The sequence below is a fragment of the Stegodyphus dumicola genome, chromosome 5 (genome assembly GCF_044657685.1).
Source record: "Stegodyphus dumicola isolate Sdum_Otavi_A_Nest chromosome 5, ASM4465768v1".
Lineage (NCBI taxonomy): Eukaryota > Metazoa > Arthropoda > Arachnida > Araneae > Eresidae > Stegodyphus > Stegodyphus dumicola.
Window position 1 is genome coordinate 142,138,226 of NC_140772.1, and position 27,786 is coordinate 142,166,011.

At 32.6% G+C, this 27,786-nt stretch overlaps 1 protein-coding gene across 1 annotated transcript in view; it reads right to left on the reverse strand.

Annotated features, from left to right (window-relative positions):
• LOC118181301 (uncharacterized) overlaps positions 1 to 27,786 on the reverse strand; it is a 296,292-nt gene that overhangs the window by 182,607 nt on the left and 85,899 nt on the right. Inside the window, exon 2 of the mRNA XM_035350410.2 lies at positions 11,152 to 11,242. Coding sequence (XP_035206301.1) covers positions 11,152 to 11,205 — 54 coding nt within the window. The 5' untranslated portion in view covers positions 11,206 to 11,242. The remainder of the gene's footprint in view (positions 1 to 11,151; positions 11,243 to 27,786) is intronic.

Below are 27,786 nucleotides of genomic sequence, written 5' to 3' on the forward strand. Positions count from 1 at the left end.
AGCCAAAAATGAAATGTGTTCCGCTACTTAAATTTATTCTTCACTTATTTGTTATTAATTTATTTTTTATTTTATATTTGTTCATGAATATGCTTTGTGAAGCTCAAGAAAAAAGGGAAAAAATATTAATTTTAATTTAGCATATATATCGGTGTGGGTTTTTGTCAGCGTCAGCTTTTATCAGCTTGCGCTTATATCTATGTGGGCTTTTATCAATGTGCGCTTTCATCGATGTGGTTATTAGTCGCGTGGGCAATTATCCCAGTGGGGTCTTTTTCGTGGGCTTTTGTAGCGTGCGCTTTCGTCCAGTGGGCTTTTGTCTAGTCACCATTTTTCCCATATAAAATTTCCAAGCATAAGAATTTTATTGTTACTAGCCAGGGCTCCATTCCGGGGTGTAGGACTACTGCCTTATGGGCGCTGGATTTCTGGATTTCTCTGCGTTTTGCTTTGGCTTAGCGCGACCATGGAGAGGCTCGTAGAAAGTTACAAATTACAAATACATGAGTTGGAACAACTCAAATTGGATAAAGGTGAACTCACAGAAATTGAAACAAAATTCTTAAATTTTTTGTTAAGCTCACTTGAAATTGTCAATGCACTCCTTACTCAAAGTAAAACTGACTCAGTTTTAAATCAACATAAGACACAACCTCAAATTCCAACCACAAGTAAAAATTACGAAGAAAATGAGAGGGCACGTAGCCCAATTAGTATTCATGATAACGCAATTGTTTCTGAAGATGAAAAAACATTAGATAAAGATTCTAGCTCTGACGAAGACTATCCACAACGTTTTGGAGACAAAACAGTCCGTACAAGAAATCCCAGACAGGGTTTTAAAAAGATTAAATTAGATAATTTCACGCAAATCATTTCACCAGTTATCACTCAGAAAGATAACAATGGTACGAATGTACCGCAGGAAAGTTCAAAGAATACTAGTCAAGAATTAGTCATTCCTGAACAACACACTATCTCTGATAACATTGAAATGGATACTTCTAATGCTGATGATCAGCAAAATTCCACAAATGATAATAACACACAGGTCAAAACACCTAAAAAGAACAAACTCCCTCCGATAATTCTCAAAGAATCCAAATTCAAATATAAAGCGTTGACTGGATTATTCCATCAACATAAATGTAAATTCATTGGACAGAATATCAAGGATGGTGTTAAAATTATTACTTCTGATCCTGACAGTTATAAGGGAATTGTTAGGATCTTAAAAGAGATGAAAGTGGAGCATCATTCGTACATTTTGCCAGAGGATAAAAATCTCAAGGTAGTAATTAATGGACTACTTCTCACAACTGAAATTGAGGAAATTAAGCAATAAAATCCGCTGAATTAAATTATCAAATAATTGAAATAAAGCAAATGTCACGACGTAGAGGCGGTGAAGTTCAGAAACTTCCACTTTTCCTTGTTACCCTACCTAAAAATGAAAACTCTAAACAAATATATCATGAACGCTATTTATGCGACCTCAGAGTCAAAATTGTTGAATACAGAGGCCGACAGGGACCATTGCAATGTTTTCGATGCCAGGGTTTTGGCCACACTCAGGCGGGCTGTAACTATGAACCGAAATGTGTCAGATGTAGTAAAAATCATTATGTAAAAGACTGTCCGGACAAAAATAAGAAAGATGTTCCTTTAGTTTGTGTAAATTGTGGTGGCAACCACACATCTAGTTTCAAAGGATGTGAAAAATTTCCAAAAAATAAAACTGAAAAGCCTAAAACTTTCTCTAATAGAATAGTTGAAGGTAAATCTTTCGCAGCTGCTCTTTCGACTGGTATCTACACAGATACTATTACTGAGGCCAAAAAAGTTTTCACTGATCTCGCTGAACTGGTTTCAGCAATAAAATCCGCTGGTTTTTTCCAGCTCACACAACAAGTTAAGGACTTGAACAGAAATCATCATGAAAGCAATCAACCCAACAATACTGATAATGGGCCCGCACAGAATTAATAGAGCTCCTATCCAAATCATGATTTGGAATGCTCATAGCATCTTAAATAGAATCCAGGAATTTCATAATTTCTTACTAACCTATGATATTGATGTTGCTCTTGTCACCGAAACGTTTGCGACGCCTTGTATGAATATTAAGATCGCAAATTACAACTGTTACAGGTGTGACAGACTGAGTCACCGTGGCGGGGGGGGCAGCTATTTATGTTAAGCACTCCTTGCAATCATGCCTGATTAGCGAAGATAGAGATAACGGCTACGAAGCTGTTACAGCTTCTGTTTTATTACCAAATTATGGCATAATTTATTTCATTGCATTGTATAACCCTCCGCATATTCCTATTGATGAGCATAAACTCGCTCAATTGCTGCCTAATTCGGAACATATCATCTTAACTGGCGATCTCAACGCGAAGAATGTAGAGTGGGGTTGCAGACGTACCAACAGAAATGGAGAACTTTTACTAGAATTTATTAATAATTATCCTATTTATTTTTATGCGCCTACTGAATATTCCTATCTTCCTGATGACCCTCGAAAAGGAGACATCCTGGATGTTCTTCTTACCACCACTTCAATCCCGATTTATCTTGATGTGAAAGTTGAATTAACTTCAGATCATGTGCCGGTTTTAGCTACGCTTGGTACAAATAAAAACACTGACGAAAGATTTAAAATCACTACGGACTGGAATAAATATTATAATTTCCTCTTTGAAAACCCTCCGGCTATTAAGCAACTTAAAGCAAAATTTGATATTGACTATGCAATTGATGTTCTCAATAAAAGTATACTTAGTGCATATAACAGGGCTACTAAGAAAATTCCTGCTGATAAGTACAGTGCTAGATTGCCTAGTAACATTAGAAACCTGATTTCACAAAGAAATAAACTGCGCAAAAGATGGCATATTGCCTGGGATCCTAGGATCAAAAAAGAGTTAAATAAACTGAACAGAGAAATTAAGAAAAGTATTTATAAACACAGAGATGAGTCTTGGAATGCAAAAATTGAAACATTCAATGAGCCAAATAATGCTTTCTGGTCTTTTGCAAGGAATCTTCGAGGTAAAAAACCGAACAATAAACTAATTTACGGTGATAATATTATAGCTGTCACTAATAAAGACAAAGCCAACGTAATGGCTGACTTTTTGGAAAAACAATTTGTTCCTAACCAAGATCCAAGCGACCCTTTATTTTCCTATGACACTAGATATTTTATTCAAGACTGGATTAATGGCCCGGGACCTAAAAACAAGACTAATTATACTTCACCTAATGAAGTTAAGGAAATTATCAAAAGAATGAAAAATAGAAAAGCTCCCGGTTTTGATAACATCACTTAACGTCGCCATCAAAAACTTGCCTATTAATGTTATCACGAAATATGTCAGCATATTAAATGCCTGTCTTGAAAATAATTATTTCCCAGATAAGTGGAAAACTGCTAAAGTAATTTTATTACCCAAGCCTGGTAAAAATGCTACCTCCCCGGAGGGTTACAGACCAATTAGCTTACTGCCCGGTCTGGGCAAAATCTACGAGCGTGTTATCTATAAGAGAATCGAGCCTTACATGGATAAGATACCTCCTGAACAGTTTGGCTTCCGTAAGAAATTGTCTACGACCAAGCAGCTTGTCCGACTATGTGAATACATCGGTTCTGCACTTTTTAAACATCAGAGTGTCGCCTTACTCATGCTAGACGTGGCGAAAGCTTTCGACCGCGTCTGGCATGAGGGGCTTATTCTCAAGCTTATATCCTTGGATTTTGACAGAGATCTGATATTACTCATTTATTCTTTTATTAAACACAGAAAACTCTTCGTAAATATTGGTAACGACAACTCTGATCCCAGAAGACTCAATGCTGGTGTAGCTCAAGGATCAATTTTGGGACCAATTCTTTTTATATTCTATGTTTCTGATTTCCCTAAAATTTGCACTGACTCAAATTTTTATTTAGGATGTTACGCCGATGATACGGCGCTTGCATATAAATCTCACAATCAGGAACTTGCCATTTGTAAATTGCAGGATAAAATTCCAGAAATTGAGCAATGGTGCACGAAATGGCGCATTGCCATCAATGCACAAAAATCCCAGCTTATTATTATTGGAAAAAGGCACTCTAGAAGTCCATTTGTTAATAAAATTAAAATCTTTAATGTTGAAGTTCCGCTTGTGAACAAAGCTACTTATCTTGGAGTTATTTTAAACAATAAATTCACATGGAAAGACCACATCCAGAAAGTTAGAGGCAAAACTGTTGCGGCTATCAAAGATCTTATTCCTTTAATCGGAAATAATTCAAAACTTGACCTACGCAGAAAAAGACATATTTATACTGCCATTATTCGGCCTATCTTTTCTTACGCGTCTCCTGCCTGGGCGACTTATTCGAAAAATGATATCAAGAAGTTGCAGATCACACAAAACAAATTTTTAAGGCAAATCACCAATGCTCATTTTTATGTTTCCAATGAAACTCTGCACAGAGACTTAAAAATAGAGAATGTCGAGAACTTTCTCCATAATGCAAATCGGAAATTTTTTGATAAGGCGAGAAACTGCTCGTACATGAATCATTTCAAAGTTTTCGACTATACTGTATTTCCAGAAGATATTAAAATCAGACCATTAGCTGCCTTCCTTACCAGGGACACTAATTTTCCGACTTAAACTATCTTTCATGAAACTTCATCTTTTGTATATATTGTACATAAATTGTCGTATTATAACTCCTATTATTTTGTATTTTGTATTGTATTTGCTCACTTTTTGTATTTTCCGTATGTATTACCTTATTGTTTTTTGTTAATATTTCACGATTTATCGTAACATACCTATCGGGAATAACTTTTACCCTGACATTGCTGCCTCTCCTGATCTTGGGCTTTATGTTCGTTACTCTGCTTGTGGCGTCATGTAGTCACCCCCTCTTTTTTCATTTCCTATTGCCTCCTATTACTCGGCCCAGACACTGTTTATGTCATGTGCCCAATGGGCGTATTTGTCATGAGCCGGACACGTTGCATCACATGTAATATTTCGGCATAATTTGTAATGAATAAATGAATGAATAACTGAAAATATTTCATATATTTTAGCATCAGAATTTGTTTTTAGTTGCAAAAGAATTTAAACTGGAATTTTAATTCAAAATTCTCTTTTTGAATTCGAAGTATAAATAATTTATTTTCGCAAAAACATTCCCCCCCCCCCACTCCATCAAGCATATGTTCGCCTAAAAAAAGCTTACTGCTCAGATAGAAGCATGCATTAAAATTTATAAGCATAATTAATGAAAGATTAGAAGAAAGAAATCTAAGTCTTTAGAAATCACATTTTGAGTGAAATGAAATACGCTCTGCCTAAAACGTTACGTAATCCATAATTAGTGAATTTTTAATTAAATTCAGGAAAATCTTACTTTAGAGATTTAATAATCTATTCGTATTTATAGTTTTCCTTCTTAATATTCTGTTAGTGTAGGTATTGTATTAATGTTATCTAAATATTTTTTCCCAAGCTGATTTATTATTTTTCAACGGGAGTAATCTAATCTAACTCCATTTTGGACAAGTGTAAGTTTTGATTTCATTCACTGAAGTATATTTCATTCATTCCTTGCATTCCCTGTATCATAATTTCAAACTTGCTGAGAAATAAAAGCTTTCTAAGCAAGCTGGCCTATTGAGTTATTAGGACATTTGATGCTGGAGACGTGAAAATATGCAATGCTCTTGTCAAGATTCAAATTCCGAACTTCCCGAATACATGCCGAGTATGCTTCTAATTACATCACAAAGGCATGAGGAAAGAAGGGAGAAAATACCTTATATAGGTGTAGGTAGTAATGTTCAATTCAATTTAATTCATTTGACAAATTAATTTGAATTTCGCATACGCACAATTTTTATATAATTTTTTATCCAATGTTTCTCTGGGTAGTGATTTAACAAGCTTCTTCGCAATAAGAAGAATTTTTACCTGTAATTCGTGATCGTAAAGTATGAATAAGTAAAATGTTAGACAGTGACAGTTGCAGTAATACCTAAAAACAAAGCTGTGTATTAATAAGCTCAGATTTTGGAATTTAATCCAGCCATTTAAATCGAAGTTGGAAATTACCACCAGTTTCAAAACGTTAACTTGTTTTGCAATAATTAAAAAAAAATATATTGTGAATATAAACCTCAACAGTATAAATGGCCATCATAAAGCAGAGATCTTAAAACGAATCAAGAATGACATAAAACCACACCTATTGTGTTTACCAACATCGATTGTAAACAAATAATCTGACCACAAAAAATGTACTTTGTCGGGGCATAGGCAAATTTCCCTCGACATTAAAATGAAGTGTTACGGCACAAATATGTAAAGCCATATCATGATTTCGAGGCACTTCCGCTAACATTGAAAAATATAGCTACATAATAAAACTATGTCCCGCAGCAAACACTGGAACCGGATGGTTTTGATCTTTTGCGGCCTATTTTGATTGGCCAATGAAAAGATAAATATCTCGGGTCGCTCCAGAAAATGCCCTTCGGATGTGTTGTATCGTTGCAACGTTTTTTGAGTTTAGATTAACAACGGAATCTCGCTTAGCTATAGCAATTTTAGTTTACTTTTTTTGTTTATTAGGAGCACTGAGTACAGATTTATATCACGCTTTTCGTTTAGCTGGCTTAACAGACACGCACTGGAAGAAAGTTACACTTACTGACATTTCTAAAAAGCAATTTGTTTTTTAATAGGAATGCAAGCTATTCCATTCTGATAAAGAGCTTTTTAAAACAATGAATACTGATATTATTTTCTTTTTCTAATAGCAACGGAATAAACTCGAAAGTAGTCTAATTAATTGCCCAAGTTTCCAGAAAATCTCATGTGATTTTCAAGAACTGTACCATTTATATGTAGTAACAACTGTTTCTGCGGTTTATATGCGGTAACCACAATATTAGCTTTCCATCAGTCATACGCTTTTTTTGGAGCTTGGTACCATGGTAGTAAAACAATGTTTATAGGCGGAACCCACGTGACTGATGTTTTCTGGTCAAATATCACTTCATAAAAACTATACATGACAAGTGTTTATCGGATTATGAGCATAGGGGATTGTGATTAGATCAAACTATATCTAGATAGTGTGCATTTACAAAGTTAAGGATTGGATTTTTTTGAATCAGTCACAATTGAAAGTGATAACTAGAGAAATGATCGCTAATACTTGCAACGTGCTTTAAGACATAATCTTTTGTAGAGAGCAATTTGCATTGAATTTCCTGTTTGATATTGTACAAACCATATCATCGTCTTTGGATTCGAATACAGAACAGAGAAATCAACAGAATTCTTTTTGCAATGCGCTATCCCAAAATAGTTTATTACAAAGAACCGTGCAATTGTTCTTAACGTGCCTTGATTTGGAACATACGAACTAGACTTTATTGCGTGAAAGCTCTACTTAACTTTGAATTAGTGCAGTGAAATACTTGGGCTTATTTCTTACGAAATAGAATCCTATGGATCTTTAAATTAGATTCACTTTCCGAAAAATGTTTTGAACCATATAAACAGTTATTCATGAATGAAAAACGTCATTAGGCAAAATATGATGCTCGGATTCATCCTATAAACAAAACATAAAAGGATATAATCTGAAAGTATTTCAGAAATACTGGAAGATGGAACAAGGAAATTAAAAAATACTCTGATATTTGTCTTTTACGAAGGCGAGGAACGTTAGACTGGTTTTTTTGTTAAAAGTCTTTGTGAATGGGCTAACAGATATATATCTTATCATTAGTAGGAAAGTGTGTAAAGATACGAAAAAGAATAAAGTAAATATCCTACAAATTTCATTCTTTTTAAAAATTCTTTCTCAATCCCTAGAGAACGCAGTGTATATTTAACATTTAATTTTGAAAACAACAAGTAAAAATGAACTTTATTTAATTGGAAGAAACTACTACGTAAACAAGAATCTAGACCGAAAAACAAATAATACTTGTAAGCTAAAGAAGAATTTAATGCAATTAAATTGCCTGATACTTCAGAAAATCTAATATTATCATTCATTTTATTCTAATATGAAAATATGTCTCGTAACTTAAGGTTAAAAGAATATTAAAAAAAAAAAAAATTCTCTCTCCTCAAGGTTTTTCTTTTGTAATAACATTTATGACTTTATTACTTCAAAAAAGCGCGCGCTAAATACAGAGTAGAATTTAAAACAGCCATTTTTAAGCAATTTATGGAATGCAAGTACTCGTTTCTTAAAATTCTGCCTTAATTCCATGATCGTTTTAACTTTCATTTCTTTCCGGGATTTGAAACACAACAACGAACACAGCTACAGAATAACCCCTGAGGTTAAAAGGGCACTATACGCGACTCTAAGAGGAAAATGTTTGTTGCAAAGAAAAGCTCTTCCTTTATGGTGATTTATTACGCAAACACTTCACATTTTCTGTCAGTATTTTCCTGTCACAATGGAAAATATTATTACTCATTTGCTATATATATTCTTGAAAGTGGAGCGTCTTTATCATATCATAGTAGAATATCTGAAGTAGTGATTACGCTTCTTCCACTTTTTTTTTCCTATTTATTTTCTAGAGACTTGAATATTCCTTACTAATCATCAATTTAATCACGCGAGCTCTATGATTCTCTTTGTAATGTATTTCACATAGCAACGGTAGTTAACCCTGAACTACCATTAAGGGTCTCCAATTCAGTTAGCATACAACTTGACTACTAGAGCATTCACATAAATGAAATTATATTTAATATATGTGAATTGAGCATATTATTAAAAAGTTAAAATAAAGAGTTCATAAAAAAGTAAACACTGCCAGACAAAATTTTACACTGTATAATGCAAGTACACTAAGTTAAGGTTAATCATCATTGACCCTAATGGAAAAATACGTATTTTTTAAATGATTCCTTTTTTATATTGTTCCATAGCAAGGAAAAAGATCTTATGGTATCGGATAGGCAAAAACTTTGTTTTCCGTCTGGAAGATGTTCTAAAATCAACAATATATGCATAAAAGAGTTTTTAAAGTTATTCAAGAATGTTTAGAACGTTAAGAAAATGAAGCATATTGGGAATAAAATGAGTTTCCTTCGAATCCAAACGTATACTTTTCCACAACTGAAACATAATTTGTATTCCTATCTGCAGATCATTGATCCTTGAATATAACAATCGCAACTAGTTAGTCGCAAAGTTATGTTCAGGTATCAAGGACGTTAACTTACAGTAAGTCGACACCAAGGCCTTATCATCACGCTCTGAAGAAATATAAACGAGCTATGATTGAAAGGAATTCATAATAACAGGATATTAAACAATAATATAACTTAATTTACCCGGAACTGAATTTCAAACAATAAAATAGAACAAAACTATCCGAAACATTTTATATAAGAATACTTTTATATACACAGCTACTAATAAAAATGAATTATTATTATTTGCCTCGTAGAATAAAGTTCGAATATATCTGGTTGGCAAGAAAATAATTTCGGTTGTTTAGTGTGAAATAAAACCGAAATTTTTCTAAACAAAAAATTGAACTTTAATCAGTCAAACATCTTCCATTCTGCTCGAAAATCTTTTTCCATAATTCTGGTAACTTCATGATTCCGCGCTCATAGAACTGTAGAGACATTAGGTTATTTCGAGGCAGGAGAGATGAAAAATGAGCAACGCCTTCGCCGGGAATCGAACCACGAACCTCTCGAATACGCACCGAGCGTGCTGTCACTACACTACGAAGACATGCTAAAAAGATGAGAGAAATACCTTATAGAACTTCTGATCTTTATCAGCGAAAAGCTCAACCAAGTACGATTTGAGGTCATCGTTATTACCGAAATTTTTACCATTTAAGAAGTTTTGTAAACTTCGAAATAAATGATAATCCGATGGTGCACGGTCGGGTCTATATAGGCTACGCGACATCACTTCCCAACCACGTTCGAACAATTTCGTACGTGTTATTAAAGAAGTACAAGGTCCTGCATTGTCGTGGCGGAACACAATTCCTTTGCATTTTGCCATTTCTGGCCTTTTCTCATTGATTGCTATCTCCAGTTGTTAGCAGTGAACACCGAAGTTTATCATCTGATTGCTTGTAAGCAGCTCAAAATACACATCAGCTTTATAATCCCACCAAACTGACAGCAGGATATTTTTCTGAGGTAATTTAGTTTTCGAAATTATTTGTATTGATTCATCGTGCTTCGACCATGATCCTTTTTTTGTTAATGTTATTGCAAATGATCCATTTTTCATCCTCAGTGATAATTCGCTTTAAAAAAGGTAGATAGCATTACGTTCGAAATGAGTATCGCAAATATTGATTCGTTGTGTTAAGTGAATCTTTTCAGTTCATGCGAAATCCAAATATCGAGCTTCTTAAGGAGTCCAATACGTCTTATGTAATTTTCAGTTGTTGTGTGTGATATATATAAACTTTTTACGGTCTCTCGCACAATTATATGAGAATGGGCTTAATTATGGCTTTAATTTTGTCATCATCAACTTTAAGGTCGGCTTGGACGCTTATCATCTTCGAGTGAAAATCTCTAGAATGAAATTTTAAAAAATAATTCTGACACATGCATTTTGTTAAGCAATCAACACCATAACTTCATATATCTCTTTGTGAGCCTTAGCCGCTTTCTTGCGTTGATGAAAATAAAAATAGTAAAATATGTCGAAAGTAGAATTTTTCAAACCATGTTAAAATTGACCGTAAACTAACAATTGTAAACCAAAAATGCACAGACTTTAATTCTGCAGCAACCTAAAAGTGTCAGTTGCCAAATATTAAAAAAAATTGCAAGACTGAAAGAAGAATAACAGAACAAATATAATGCTATCTTTATTTGTGCAAATCAAAATTACTTTTTTGCCAGCACAATGCTTTGTCGGCGCAATGACATAAATACCCAAGTTTGTTTTTATAGTTACAAACATTGAAAGAATAATTATTTTAAGTAATATTTAACTCGATTTCCCTTCATAGCCTCGTAAGACGACAAAAGCATTATTTTTATGTTACAAACAGATTAAAAAAATTACTTTTTTTTTAAATCTGACTTAAATAAAGCTGCATAGAAACTTACCCTTGTTGCAGGTGATATGAGAGGTATACCAAAGGAGCACTGGACAACGGCCATCTTCGCCCTTATTCAAAGATTTTTCGTATTTCTTGAACTGAAAAAAAAAAAAAAAAAAAAAAAAAAAAAAAAAAAAAAAAGACTTTTAGCACGTTGAGCATACTAAAATAATAATAATAAAAAAATTCTGATGCTCTTAAATTTAGTAAAACCTAAAAACTTATGCCTGGTTTGTAATATTTTCAAGGTGTTATCTAAATCTAATGACGCTGTTGTTGCAAAACTTAACGAAATCTATCACTTCATTATGTTATAAAATGCGTCAATTATATGGATATATAATATAAATGGCATAAATTTGGCATATACTAGAATATATTTTTGAAGATACAAATTGTTAAAAAATATTTATATTGCCTTTAAATCGCTCAGTTTGTTTAGTAATGCTACAAATGTTTGAAAGGCAAACTAAAGATCTTATATTTTTGCAATGAAAGCACATTTGGGAGTTGGGAATTAGCTCAGCAGCGTGGATAATGAACATCTCCATAGCGTGATGTAAGGTAATCTGATATAACGCGAAAAAATAGGTATATTAAGCTATAGGTTTTCGAAGTCAAAATGAAGAATTAAAAAAAAAAAAAAAAAAAAAAAAAAGGAATGACACAAAGCGTAAAGGGAAATGTAATTAAATCAGTCTGAAAATTTTTCGGAAATTAAAAAAAAAATTTGCATATGTAAATGTTTGTGAAATATTCACTTTGAGAATAAAGAATCTTGCTACAAAGATGGTATTTAAAAATATTTTTCCGAGTTTGATATTAGTAGCCACAAAGCGCCAAAGATTTGAATGTAAATTTTAATGGTTTGTTTGATTCAGAACATAGCACATTAATTTCCTGCCAAAGAAAATCACAGAAAATTCAGGTCATGGTCAAATGTACCGGCAATTATTAAAAAGGAAGATCTGGACTTTGTTGGTTTAAAGAGACAAGAGCAAACTAACTATACGGTTAAATTAACAACCTTTTATTGGTATGATGAATTAACATTTTAATTATACGATTTGTACCAAAACATGCACTAGCACGATATCAAAACTAAACCGCTTTCGCGAATTTTCTATCGTCCTCATTCTTTTGTTACTGTTTTCGATAATATTTATATTTTTAATACGATTTCGATGTGGCAAATGCATTGACATCCCATACATCAATGTCTGAAATCAATGCATTCGTTGAACCATACAATTACTTTTTTAAAAATGCAGCCTAACTGAAAGAAAAAAAAAAATGATATCCGCATTCGGTTATGGAATACTCTCCACTATAACTGCTTTTATTACAATAGAATATGAAAATAAATGTCAGCTCTTCCGCATTCGATAAGCGAACGCAGTGAAAAAATAAAAATAAAAAAAAGAGGAGAAAAAAGGCAGATGACCGTTGCTTTTTGGCGCTCACGTGTAAAAGCGAAATGATTCGTGACTAAAGAAAGAATATTTGAGAACGAGGGTTCCGGAAACGATTAAGGTGATAAAGATCGGCTGAATCGATGATCACTTGTTGGTAGAATCAAAGCTGCCGAATATTCGCTTGTGCGTTTCATTTTTCTTTATTTTGATATGACAGGCACGCCATCTGATGAGTCTTTTTGAAGAGCTCGCGACGGGTGATTTGGTTAACCGGTTTAACCGAATCGCTGGAGTATACGAAATTATAGAGTATCCAGGTTTTATTTGTATTGAAATGCACGGACAGTAAAGCTGTTGGTAAGGGTCTGGAAAAGGAACAGCATAATTTTAGGCGGAAAATTATATTGTGCACACAGTTTATCGGAATAGCAAAATTGCAGTTATTTCAGCTGACATGAAAGTTGCATAATGTATAAATTTTCGATCTGTAATAAAAGTCGAAAATTTATACATTATGCAACACAAACTGACTTTATACAAACTGACTCATGTCAGTTTAACAGAATTTACAGTCATATGTGTTTGTGTTGTGACTTATCTCACTTGTCTGACAGCAACATCAGCATAAGCTGTGTTACTACATGATAACAGTAACACGGGCCCACGAAATTCATCACGGCAAGAAATGCAAAACTGCGTCTGTCGTTGGCAAGAACCCTGAGCATCAAACAGGTTACAGTACGACTCAGTTCCGCCCCCAATTTTGATGATAAGCACCCCGGTTCGAGGGTCTCTTCCCCTTCCTCAACCTCTCGAGAGGACTTCCGACTCACCGCATATTCAGAGTGCCCCCATGCCGCATAGACAGTATACATTTGCAAACAATGATACCTTTTCCGTGATTCGAACCCGGGCGGTACGGCAGTCAGCGTCGCTAATCACTATCTCGATTGGGCTGTATTTACAGTCATACTCATGGTTATATTTTGGTTTACATTTTCAGAATTAAGTGACGAATTTAATTTTAGATTTACGAATGCTAATAAAAACAGAAGCAGATTCTTTGACCACGTGTGTATAAATATTCTGTATTAGGCATTAAGTATTCTATGTGATTCTCTTATGTCCGTTTCTTGTTTCAGATAGTTTATTAACAGAAATTTTCAAAGCATTAAAATACATGATTACTCTTTATTGCGAATGAAGCTTATCGTAAAATACTTTACTGTAATAATTTTACTGTAATACTCAGTTCTTTGTAAATAATTTAAGAATAGGTAATAATTTTTTTAGTTATGTTAGTTTTAGTCATTTTTATCTAAAATCCCATGAAACAAGACCGAAAAAATAACTTTATTTTTTTTTAAAAAAAAGGAGTTTTAAGCATTTTAAAATTATTTTTATTAAAAAACCCTAATATTTTTAATTATTTTGTTAGGTAGAGAGAGGTATTTCCATGTTTAAGAGGTTTCATAGTTTCGTAAATCTTATATTCTTATTTTTACAATTCAAAATAAGAAACTCCCGTTTCCAAAAACCGTGCATATTGTAAACAAAAAATGTGATGTGGCCAACACATGACTTCCTTGTACGAACTATTAAATTATACACATTTTCTTTTGCTTCAACAATAAACAAATATTAAATATTGTTCAATTTTTTACAACAATAAATGTTATTAAATATTGTTAGATTAGCTACATATATAAATTGTTGTTGCGGGTGAATTTAGATTTCGTTATTTGTCGAAAATTACCTTTTTTTATCATGAATATTTTTTGAATATTTTTATCACTTAAAATACTTCTGTACTTGAGAGAGAGCATATGACTATGGCCAACGATTGCGAAAAGAATGGCTGGGTAAGAGAATGGGTATATATATATATATATATATATATATATATACATATATACGTTTGGTGCTGCCGATTGCAATAAAAAAAGGAGATGTACAACTAGAAGTAGTCCAATATACAAAATTTCAACGTTCTACAGTTAATGGTTTTTGAATCACTCGAGATATATACATACACAGGTACGCAGAGGTGTCATGGAAAAAATCCCATTTGAACCCATTTTAAATTCATTTTACAATTTCTTTTGGTAAAAAAAAGGCCTTCATTCTGTCCGTACGTACAAATGTCCCGCAAAAACATGTTTCAAATGCATTCGGAAATGCTCAAAATGGATAGTTCCGTTGAAATATGATACCCGAAATTTTTCATGATTACAATAATACTTCCTTTCCTTTGTACATGCAAGTAAAAAAGAAGTAGAGTAAGGATCTGTTAAGTCATTTACTCCGTTAAATTTATTTCTAACTTAAACGAATTATGCCACTAATGAATATATGCAAATTCATGGCAATAAGAAGGAAAGCAACAAATATACACGAAAAATTTTAAAGAAAAATCTGACCGGCATTTAACAGTAGAATAATAGTGTTTCAGAAAAGTGATCGGACAACTGATTTCAGAATACAATATAAAAAATTTTAGATGATATAAACTGATGCTATAAAATATCATTTTCTTTGAAGTAAACGTTTATTCAATATTCATTTTACATTAAATATTTTTTTTCGAAATAAATTATTGAGCTTAAAATTTAATATTCTCTACTGAGAGCGAAAATCCTATCACAAAATTGATCGGACACTTTAACGTTTCATCAAATAATAATAAAAATAATAATTGTAGAATTTTTATTAATAGTAATTTTATTGGATTATTCTGAGCTTTCAAAAATGATTTAATCTTTTTTTTTCACATGTATTCAATAAATTTTTTAATTGCTTTTAGGCTTATTTATCTCCACTCATCTTGCATCACTAAATTATCAATTTCAATAATTATTTTAAGGAAATACTTTATTTTCAACTTTTATATTGACTTTCACGCCAAATATGTTCAATGAGATTTAACTCTGGATACCGAAGAGTCATTTCTAGAACATTAAAAAGCAACCATTAATAGTAATATGCCCAAAGTCACGATTTTCGAAGAATTTGAAATGACGTTTTTAGTATAAATGCTTTCAACGATGGTTTCAGATTTGGATTTCAAATTCCAGTATATTTCTGATGCTATATTTATAACGTTAATAAACATATGAATACGATTTCAGAGAGCGCGGATGTGTTAGGTAATGAATATAAATAAATTAATTAACCCCAGTAAAAATAATTAGAAAAAAACTTCTATCGTAACATAAAAAAATGTAGAAGTAAAAGCGAGTAATTCGGGAAAAAAAAAACTGTAGAAGTAAAAATGAATGATTTGAAAAGAAAATATTGCAGAAGTAAAAATATTTTATGAACATAATTTAAGCTTTGCATAAAGGCATTTTTACACATTTCTTTTCATTTCAAAACTTTTGTTGCTCTTGTATTATAGATTTTAAGAACTTACTTCTCTATTTCTTTTATTTATTTCATATTTTTAGGTTAAAATTGTCATTTATTGCTTTTATTTTTTCATGCGTTGGATTACTTCTGTTTTACATGCTTTTGGACTGGCCTACTCGCATTGAAATAAATGTTAGATTTTTAAGCTTTTTTGCTGGTTTATCATTTATACTATTATTTAATTCAGCCTGTATGTTTTCAAAATTTGCATGTAGGTTTGTTATTTCCAGTTTCGCATAGAAAAAATTGCATATGGTTTTTGTTTTTTCAAGTATTGGAGTATTATTTTTGCAATTTTTTTTTTTGCACTCTATCTACTCAAAATACTTTTTTTAATTTGTCCATTTTTTAAATTTGTCTGTTATTTCGCAATTTTTTTAAAATTTGTCTATGTTTGTGATGCTATAATTTTGCATTTTTGGGACTACCTACTTTGGTCTGTAGGGTTGGACTAATAACGACACAGATTACTCTGATTGCTTTTTCATGATTATTTTTAAATTTTACATTTTTAACTTTAATTTGCGTCTTTGTCAGTTCAGAAACAGGCAGTTTTATTTATTTAATTTTTTTTTGCATCAACTTCCTGATGACGATGCGGTAAAAGATGTAAATTTCATTTTGATTCTTGATTTAAGCATATTTTCTTCCCCCCCCCCATTTCTTGCAGTTTGCCACTGTGCGTCTGTGTTTTCGGTTTTTGCAAGTGGTTTATTCCAAATTGAATACTGGTGAATTTTAAATGTATTTTTTTATTTTACTTTATTTTGCATACAAATTAAAATTGACAATAGCTGGCAGAGGCTAAGAAAGCGCATTAGCACTTTAACGGCAAGAGAGCTTAAGCAAAAAAAATTGCGCAGTTATAACCAATATGGAAGCTCACCAAGTGGAGGTTTCGGGGTTTAAGTTGCTTGTTAAGAGAAAGTTTTAATTCTCCAAATTTTAAGTTCCGAATTAGCTACGTCCTCAGCGTTACGCAAATAAAAATATTGAAAATAGATTGATCATATGAAATAGATTGATCTAGAAATGATGCAGACTAGAAACGTTATTACTATTTTTAGAATATATATAGAGAGAATTAAGGGCTAATTCTAGTTTAAATTATAATTTTGAGATTTACATATTTTCATCTTATACACACACACACACACACATATATATATATATATATATATATACACCATTAAAACTGTATGCATATCGAAAGTGTAATTACAGGTTAAGGTGCATATAAAGGTGGATGAAATGAAAACGGAACTAATCACAAAATGGAAAGGTATTACTTATATTCAAATGTAATCACCAAAATTATACAAGCACTTGTCCCATTGTTACACCAAGTGGCGAATACCTCGCTCTTAGAAAGAGTTTGGCTGAGATTGAAACCAGTTTCGAACTGTGTCCATGATTTCGATTTCCGAGTGAGAACGTTGACTCCGCAATGCTTTTTTAGCGGCCCAAAGATGTGAAAGTCACATGGTGAAAGGTCGGGGCTGTATGCTGGGTGTTCCAACACACTTCACCAAAACCGCGCAAGCATTTTCAGTGTGCGAGGATCATATGTGGCCGCGCATTGTCCTGAAGCAAAAGCATTCGGAAGGACAACATACCTTGAAGCTTAGCTTTTTACAACATATCTTTGTACCAACATTTTGACAACATACCTGGAAGCTTGGCTTTTTGCTGCGCGCAAACATTCCAGGGTATTGCAATACCGAGCAGCGTTGATCGTTTTTGACCTGGGCCAGGGCTTAATGAAAAGCGGCCTTCCATATTGGCAAAAAAGTCAGCGTGATTTTGCCTTTATTTTGCATCATCCTGGACATCTTTGGCGGTGGGAAGCTGGGATATTTTTCCTGTTGGTTTGCTTTCTGGTTGGTAGCTATGGCACCAAGATTAATCATCACCTCCCACAAATCTGTGCAAGAAATTATCTTCAGCACGATATCAGAGAAGATGATGCAAATCCATTCCGCAATATTTGTAGTCTTTCTAAGCTCTCGCAATTCATTTACACGTTAACATATTTGTTAACGATATATATATATATATATCGTTTTCGTGACAGTCACGCAAAAATATCAAATTGTGACCACTATTTCATTTTCATTTAAGTCACACTCGGACAGCAAAGTCATGGATACAGTTGGAAACTAGTTTCTCAGCCAAAGTCTTTCTACGAATGAGGTATTCAACGCTTGGTGCAACAGTGGGACAAGTGCTTGTGTACTTTTTAGTGATTACATTTGAAAATCCCAGTCGAAAACACTTCTAATTGTATGCGAGATTGTGTGGCACCCACTATGCACTCAGTTTCCTGCAATACAATTTCTCAGTAATAATGGTACGAACAGAAGCGAAATTTACACTCAATTCTCGCTGATGTCCTTTAGTGTACATCGTCTGTTTGCACGGATGATCTGGTCAACCTCAATGGTTTCTTCCATTTCTTTAGCGAATGTTCTTCCTTATTTTATTTTAATTTTATTACGACGATGTGTAGGTAATTGCATTTAATTGTAAAGCTACTCTGTAATCAAAACGTCTTGGTCCAAAGCGTAGCTTATATCACGTGGTTCTGCGCGATTACATAGGGCAAATCCATTCCGCAATATTTGTAGTCTTTTTAAGCTCTCGCAATTCATTTACATACTGTTTTCGTGACAGTCACGCAAAAATATCAAATTGTGACCACTGTTTCATTTACATTTAAGTCACACTCGGACAGCGAAGTCATGGATACAGTTGGAAACTGGTTTCTCAGCCAAAGTCTTTCTACGAATGAGGTATTCAACGCTTGGTGCAACAGTGGGACAAGTGCTTGTGTACTTTTTAGTGATTACATTTGAAAATAAATAATATCTTTTAATTTTGTGGCTACTGTTCCATTTTAATTAGATTCACCCTTATATATTGCCGAGATATGATTAAATAACTTTAAATCATATAATTTTATTTGAACTACACTTTTTTATTCCTTTGTTATTAAAGTTTTCTAGTTAAAATGTCTTATAGCGGATAGCGAGCGAGTGGATATTCAACTCGGATTCATATCCGGTGAAAGGATTAGTTGCACGGAATTTTCATGTTTTCTTCATGTGTGAAGTAAAGAAGTACCAATTTCTATCAGAAAGGTCTTCCAAAATCTTCTCTTTATGGAGCAGATAGCCGCCGTGAGCTTCGCCTTAGTTAATTAATCAACTACCAATTTGTCAATCTCCAGATTGAAACACCTTATTTCAGCAAAAATTATTGCATTTTACACGGAGTTAAAATATAAATTTTCATGAAAACTGTCGTCTTACTTTTACTTTAATCTCACCTCCAATATAACGTATGATTGCTACTCATGGAATAGCCAAATAATACTTTTTTATAAATCCTGTAACGAATTAAAATAATTAATTTCTGAAAGTAATTAAAATTTATTTTGAAAAATATACCCATGTCACAAAGTGACGTGAGATCTGCTGAAGAGCATACATATTATTAAGTCCGTATTAAATTGTTCTCCTGTCATGAAGTATTTTTGAAGCGATATGTAAAAATCTCATTGGAAGTTGGAATTGCAATTATGATTAGCCGCATAAATCGAATTTTCTCGAAAAAACCTATTTTTATAATTGTTCCAAGTTAAAAAAAAGAGTTCTGAAACAAAGAGATATTGCAAATATCACTGTTTCTGGGATAACCTTGGCACATTTCAAAATCTCGAAAGCGCGAACTCATGCACTTGTTAACCCAGTGATCTTCATGAAGCACATTTTTTTTTTAACTCTTTAACCTTTGCAATGAGGATATATATTGTGAGTTGTTGAGATCGTGAGAAAAAGTATTGTTATTTTCTTCTTCCCGGGAGCTGGCTCATTGTTTTGTAATGAAACAAAAGATAAAGCTTTATTTATTTATTGTCCATAGCAGCAACGAAATACGTGCCGATATTCCCACATGTTAAACGCTACATCTGGTGCCTCCCTAGTTTTGTTTGCCTGCATAAAAACAGGGTCAGTAAGATTTACGACAGCAGATTGTGTGTATGAACAGAAAATTGTATCGAGAATTTTGAAATGAAAGCATTTAGCTTTCAATAAATTGCTTAAAACAAAAAATCACACTTTTCAAGCACACATATACACTCTAATGACCCTGACATTCCTCCCGCTAATATAATTATTTTTAAATTTTTATAGTTACTAATGGCAAATTCCTACACATAAAAAATATTTCTTAACTACTTGAAATTTTAAATCGAAAATAACACCTGCATTTTATAATATTCAAATCAAATCTACTCTCTTTTAGTATAACAGAATCAACTGAAGAAATCTATCAATGAATTTGAAAAATGCAAGACAAAACATACTTCGAAATTTCTGTAGTCATTTGGAAGATGTAATTATTAGCAAGACTTCTTACGTTTCAGGAATGTTTCCCATTACATCTTTCATATTTGTGGTATATAAAGATATTAAGAAGACACAAGTGTGAAGATGTAATAACGCACAAAAATAAATGCAAATATGGAATGAATATGGAAAAAGTAGGACATTAAAATAAAAATATATTTATAATTTCAGTGTTATTTTTTCTTAGCGTACATTCATTTGTTCAGTCAGACACACAAAATAATTTCAGTGAAAACACACATTATTTCACGTTTCAGTCTTTTTGCTTCTACATGACGAGAGTAACATATTTGTTACATAATAGCAATACGACCAATTTACGATGGAGAACACTCTTGATTTTATTAATAGAAAGCAAAATCAAGGACGTAGAGCCTAAAGCACTGAGTCTGCACTAGGCCTTTCGGGTTATTGTTTGCGAGTCTGTGCTTACTTTCCAGTAAATATTCTATAATAGAGGCTTTATGATACGATATTCGTTCAATGATTTAACACTTCTAAACTTTTTCTTTTTCCATCTGATAAAACTATCTCATGTTCCTATCTGTATATAAAAATGCATATTGTATGGAAAATTATTAGAAATAAATAACTTTTTAGTAAAAATAATTTTTTAGAATAAGTCATAATGAATATGAGCTAATTCATTTCTCGAAAATTTTAAACAGGTAGGTCTCATGTGCTTTGCAAAAACAGTTACGAGTATTCAATTAAAGAAGAAGAATAAATATTCTACAAAATAACATTTAAGCTAAAGATAAAATTCTGAAGTTATTTTCCAACGCTTACGAATAACAGATCAAATACTAATGAAAGTTTGAGCAATTGGAAGGTAATTAATTCACTTTTGTTCTGGACGATATTGCAATCAGCGGCATTGCTTTTGAAGTCATTGCATTGTATGTGCACTGAAAATAGCGTGGTTTCTTTTTTTAGGTGTAATCACTTAAAAAAGAAACCACGCTGTTTAAACGTAAAATAAAATTTCTGCAAAATCTTTAGAAATACGATTAAAATTTCGGGACATGCTGGTGGTGATCGCGAAGAAGTTCGGCAGAAAAATGAGAGAGATGATTAGTTCTAATGAGATGCTTGCTTATTTTATGAAATTCAAGCTGTTTTAGAAAAGAAGTAAGTTCCAGTTTTCATTTTAAATACCATCACATTTTACTTTTTTAGTACGAAGGATTACACAATTTGGAAATTACCTAATGACGAAGAGGCTGCCATAAGATTCCTTCAGGACAAAGCCATAATTCACAGCAATTTACTTTGTTCTCAAAATCATTCGATGAAGTTAACTTTCGACTGAAACAAAGCTCTTATATGGCGTTGTTACTTAAGTTGTTGCTGTAAAAAAAAAAAAAAAAAAAGGACTGAGAATCAGAACATGGTTTAAAGGATCGCGTCTATATTTCCCCAGTGCCATTCCTGTTATCTATCTGTGGTGTCAGAGATTGAAGTTGATTGAATTTTGCCAACTTTAGTTAGAAATCATCTACAATAGCTCAGTACATTAGAATAAATACTCGAGGGAGTTATGTGCAAATAGTTTGATGTCCCGTAAAAGAAATAAAATCGTCGGAGCCAACAAAATTGCAGAAATCGACCAAGTCTTTTCCCAAAAAGCAAAAAATAACATTGGTTATATTCTTCCGGAACAATGAGTATTTGGGGGTTCATGACGGGAAAGCAAAGAATGTTTTCTGGTCACTGTTCCCGATCGTTGTGCTGCAACATTGATGACTGCCATTCAGAAAAACATTGCGGATGGCAGTATAATATTTTCAGACTGCTAGAAAGGATATAAGAGGAATTAAGAAATGTTGAACATTTAACTATGAATCACAATTATAATTTTCTAGACTCCGAAAATGGATGCCAAACTGAGGAGCGAGCGATTGTGAAGCAGTGCTAAATGGAGAAATAAATTTCAGCAGGGCACTGCTCGCCACCATTTAGAATCATATTTGATAGAATTTATGTGGTGTCGGTTACATTAAAAAGCTGAATTTTTTTCTATAACACTGAATGATGTTTATAATTTTATGCCACTTGTTTAGATTGAATTTCCTTTTGTTTTATTACTTCTATAGCCGCCCATAGTATAGTAGTTAGGGAAACTTAACTGGGATACGAAAGGGCCCGGGTTCGAATCCCGGAGAAGGCATGGATGTAAAATTGTCTATACCTTCATAGGAGGTAACGGCGGACGCCTATTAGGTGCTTCCACAATAAAATGGCCACCACTTTTGGCCTTAGGAGAGGGTAATGTCATTATAGGCAAGTCCTCACCATTGGAAAAAAAATTATTTATGTGTAGAATATTCTTTATGCCACTTCTTTAGATTAAAATTCGTTTTGTTTTGTTATTATATGTAGAATACTCTAGATTAAAAAACTGAAAAGAAAAATTTACTTTCTTTAAGAATTACAAAATTAAAAAAATTACTTTTTATAGAAATAATCTTTTTTAGTCTTTTGAACTCTATTATTATTTCATAATTTTACACTTGGCAACAGTTGGCGCTCCCCCCGCCCCCCAAAAAGTGGCCCCTTTCTAACTGACGCCACATTAACGGAATAGTACCTATTTTTCTTTAGTAGATTCCAAATACAGTTCGGTAAATTCATTATGAAATTAAATAGCCGCCATCACAGATAGTCATCTTTTTTAAGACAAAATTATTTGTAACTGCGATTGGTCATCTTGGAGAGGGTTTGCTGTATTTTTGTTGAATATATTTAAACTGATTTGATAATGGACATCACACTAACTCTACAAATCTTTTGTCATCATATCGGTTTTAAATTTTAAAACTTCAAGAAATGATGTAAAATAACGCTGACAATCTTAGATGGTTTGGCGATATTAAGGTAATGATTCAATAATTACAAAATTATTGCTTTCTCAAACGTAAAACAAATCGCTTTTACTTATAGATCAATATACATACATTCTATATACATTAATTGTACAGACGAGCGCACATATATAGATATATATATATATATATATAGAAAAACATACACAGAAGTAATCAAAATAGTTTCTTACTTTGGTTGACGTACGTACTTCAGATGGAAGGGATAAAACAGCACTGTAAAGTTCTATCTTTCACAAAGCTACATTAAATATTAACCTTTACTGCAATAAGCCGTTTAACATTTCCCCTCTTTATTAATTTTTAACAATCAAAGAAACCTTTCCCTAATTGGATCCACTTTAGGTATGTGGAAATATCGTGGGAATTAACCTCCACCAAGCGGTAATGATGGAAACTTATGTTTTTTCAATAAGAGATTCGTATTCACATGATATAAAAAAAAGGGCATTATGAATCGATTGCTCAGTCATTTTTTTCAGCATGGGAAGTTGTCCAATGCCGAATCTCAAAGGACAAACCTAAATTAATACACTGAGTTCAGGATACTCATAGACCGTGACCAAGGTTGATAATAGATTTGCCATAATTTTATGTGTGTGGATCAAAAGCAAGTCATAATAAAAGTAATTATTTGGGGGCCATAGTGTACTAGGTTAAACCCGTACCGAATAATAATATAATTGAGATTGCACTTAGAAGAAATATACTTGAAATTGCATTTTGCGTACTACATTTTTTTGTTTTGAAAGGAATGTTGTAATTTTATTACAGCAGGAAATAGAACTTTGTAGACGGAACAGAAACAGCAGTCAGGCTTCTTCAAACAAGACTCCGCAAAATTGTGCGAAAGATTTTATTCTGCTTTTGAGCAGTTTTTCAGCGTTAGCAAGCGCAATACAAATTATAAATTAAAAATAAATTGCTTTGTTATTTTTATGCAGAAGGGTTTTGATAACGAAATGTTCTAAAAGACTTTACAATAAAATCCTACATGACTGAGAGAATGGTAAAAATAGAATATATAAGCAAATACGAATATCAACCATTGCTAATTTTTTTAAATTAACTTTTACCATGACGATTTAGAAATAAAAAAATTCATTTATTAAAAGCATCATTTATACGTCTTTTCGTTTTATCACCTTTCCGATTCCTTTATATTTATGTTAAAAGGAAAGTATTTCATTTCTAGGATGCATATTTCCGATTGTATGGTATTTCACTGCTAGCTTTAGCTTATTCTCCGATATTTATCCTTTGCAGCTTAACTACTTATCTCGCAAGTAATTTCTTTCTTTCGGTAGCATTTGGAAGTTGTATATAGGGTTATGAACGGGAGAAAAATAAAATACGGAATGCCTCTGACTGTTGAAATGTAGTTAGTGGTTGGAAGGTAAAAGTATTTGGAGAGATAGAACGAAAAACGGACTTTGTTGACCAGACAAATTTACTCATAGGAGACGTTTCATTCCTGTTTCATTGGTTAATATGTTTTAAGTCGACAGTCGACTATTAATTGTTCTTTACTTTCTTCTTTAAACCTAACACCTAATATGATACTAAAATATCTAGAAAAAGGAACACACTCCCAAAGACAAATCTAAAATTTATGGAGGAAGAAAAACAAAAAAGGATTTATAAAATTGTAGGTAAACAAAACTGGATATTCTTCTGTAACACTGAAAGCAATTGGTAACACTGTTTATAAGAAAGTCCTCGATATAAGCGCGGATATTTCAAAATGTACTCCATCCGCCATCCGCAACCAATTAACTGCTCAAACAAGACTATGCGGATGTTGGTTGCGGATGGAAAAAAAATGTTTACAGATTTATACGAATAACCTTATACTTATAGATCAATACACAGTGGAGAGTTTAGAAACATTCCATATGAAGAGATTAATTCAACTTACACTTCAAAACATTACTTCAGAAAATACGTAAAAGAAAGACAAATGTTACCTGAGATCGTAAATATGGTTTTACTGTAAAATCGAAAATAATTAAAAATTGTTTCAACCAAGGAGGACTTTAAATCCAGATACAGATGGAACAGTTAACTATGAAAATGATGATGAAACTGTTACTAGTGTATTCGAAGAGACTGGAATCGTTTGAAAGTGGACATTTCTTTTCATGAAGTATAAACTGCTATACCGAGCTAATAATGTGAAAGTTATACATATTTGAAAAAGTAACGGAAAACAGATTTCTAGATGATTATTTAAGTAACGGAGATGAAGGAGAAAGTGAAGATAAGGTGAAAGTACATAATCCTGGATTCTTTTTCAAGAATCAATATATTATAATGCTGCATTCAGAAATATTTTTAATCACCATATTAATGAGGATCTTTTCAAGAAATTTATTAGATTAGTGTTTTAAGAACGACACCTGAAGATTGTTTTATAAAAAAAATTAAATCTGCATTTATTTCAAAATCTTCCTAGAAAAGTCTTATTTACTCAAGATGGATAGCTGAAGGTACGATCTTTCTCATTTTTATGCTAAATATTATACATTTTCTAACGGCACAACTTTTAAATACTTTAACACTTTTAAAATATAGACATTATTTTAAACAAAGTAGTATGATGAAGCTAAATTTGCATATTTCAAGAAATACAGTAATAGAGTTAAGTTTATACAGCTCGTGTGCATATATGTATATATACATATTAAATGTTATACTTTGATTACATTTCTTTTTCAATTATGCATTCTTTTTTGCAGTTCTTAAAAGACGTATAAATGGAGCTTTACTATATAAGAAAAAGTAAGAAATAGTGAATCTCTGTTCTGGAGATTTTTCCAACATGCACATTCAGTTATGGTCTATGTCAGCTAAGGGAAACTGCTTCATATACACGTTATAGATGGAGAAAAACACGAGAACGCACATGCAATAAGCCCGTTCGCCGGGATTCGAATCCCGGACTGAACCACAGTATTCAGCTGCTTTACTGCTAGGCCGCTGGTGTGCAGCATGAACCGCGGAAGTATCGATACTTTCAATAAATAAATAAAAAAAATTACCACTTTTCAAGGTAGGTTAGGTTGCTTGATAAAGGCAAAGGAAATCGATGGCTATTGGCCTATGAGTAGGACTAAGTGTCTCGTTTCGACATTAAATACGAAGAAAACCACGAAAACTCTTTGCAGCCAACCTGTTCCTTGGTTTCGAACCCAAGTCAAACTACCAGAATTACAGCTCGGCCGCTGATGATCCGCATTCCGAAGTGAAAAACCATGAAAATATTTTATTGTGGTCAACCATTCTAGTTGACTATATTTACAATACAAAAACTCTTCTGAACTAGAAATCTGCAATTATTTCTGAGGTAGTAATCTGTAAGTCTTCTACTGTATTGAGGAACAGTACATTGGAAAATAAAAGTAACAACTTGTTCATGAAATAAACATGTGAACTATTCGTTGCCACTTATCTCACTTGTCTGAGAACAACATCAGAACAAGCCCACGAAATTCATCATGGCAAGGAGTGCAAAATTGCGTCTTGTGGTAAGAGCTTTGAGCACCATGCAGGTAACAGTACGACTCAGCTCGACTTTGCTTTGTTAAGGAATATTCTTTGATATCGCCAAGAGATGGCGTTAGGAGTCCATCTATTGGCTTACTTAACCTTTTCCCTTCTGAACACGTGACTTGAAAAAATATTCTTTTTCTTGAAGGTAGAATTTCGATGCACTACGCAATAGAATTCGATTTGAGATTTTAGCTGGAACTATTTAGTTCATTTTGCGGTTTTGCAGCTGAAGATGGTGGTTCGGTAAAACCATCGAAACTAGTCCTGTGAAAATTTTGTAAATATAACGCTGATTTTTGTTGTTTGACTTCTGAATTAGTATTTATTCAGCGTGTTATTGTGTCTTAATTATTCAGTTCTTGCCTTTTGAGCATTAAATATTCGATTCAGGCATTTTAGCCTACATTGTATATATGTAAATATTAAGTTTAATTAAAATTTATGGAAAACCCTCCAGGCCATGCATCTCATTTTTGGATTATGAGTGATTCGACTTTGATCTAGAACTTTCGTTACATAATGGTGCATCGGCCGGGAAAAGAATCTGATTAATTTGAAAATTTGTGTTTTTCGCCTTTTGGATTAGCTTTGTAAGCGAAGACTTCTCACGGTAAGTCTCCTTTGATAATTTATTAAAATGGAACAGAAGACACTAATTAAGAATCGAGCACATATACGTGCTTCTGTAACTCAAATTATTAAAAATGTAGATGAGTATTTAAAAGAAGAAAATCAAGAAGAGTTAGAAAATTGTTTGGAATTGTTAAATAGTAAAGAAACGGAACTACATGATTTAAATGAGAAAATACAAAATTTGATTGAAGATGAATCAAAATTAGATTTAGATATTAACACTTCTATGGAATATAACGATAAAATAATAATAGCGAAGTCTAAAATCAACCGTTATTTAAGGAAATACAATACTCAAAATATCAACACGAATTTAAATAATTCATCTACAGAAGTT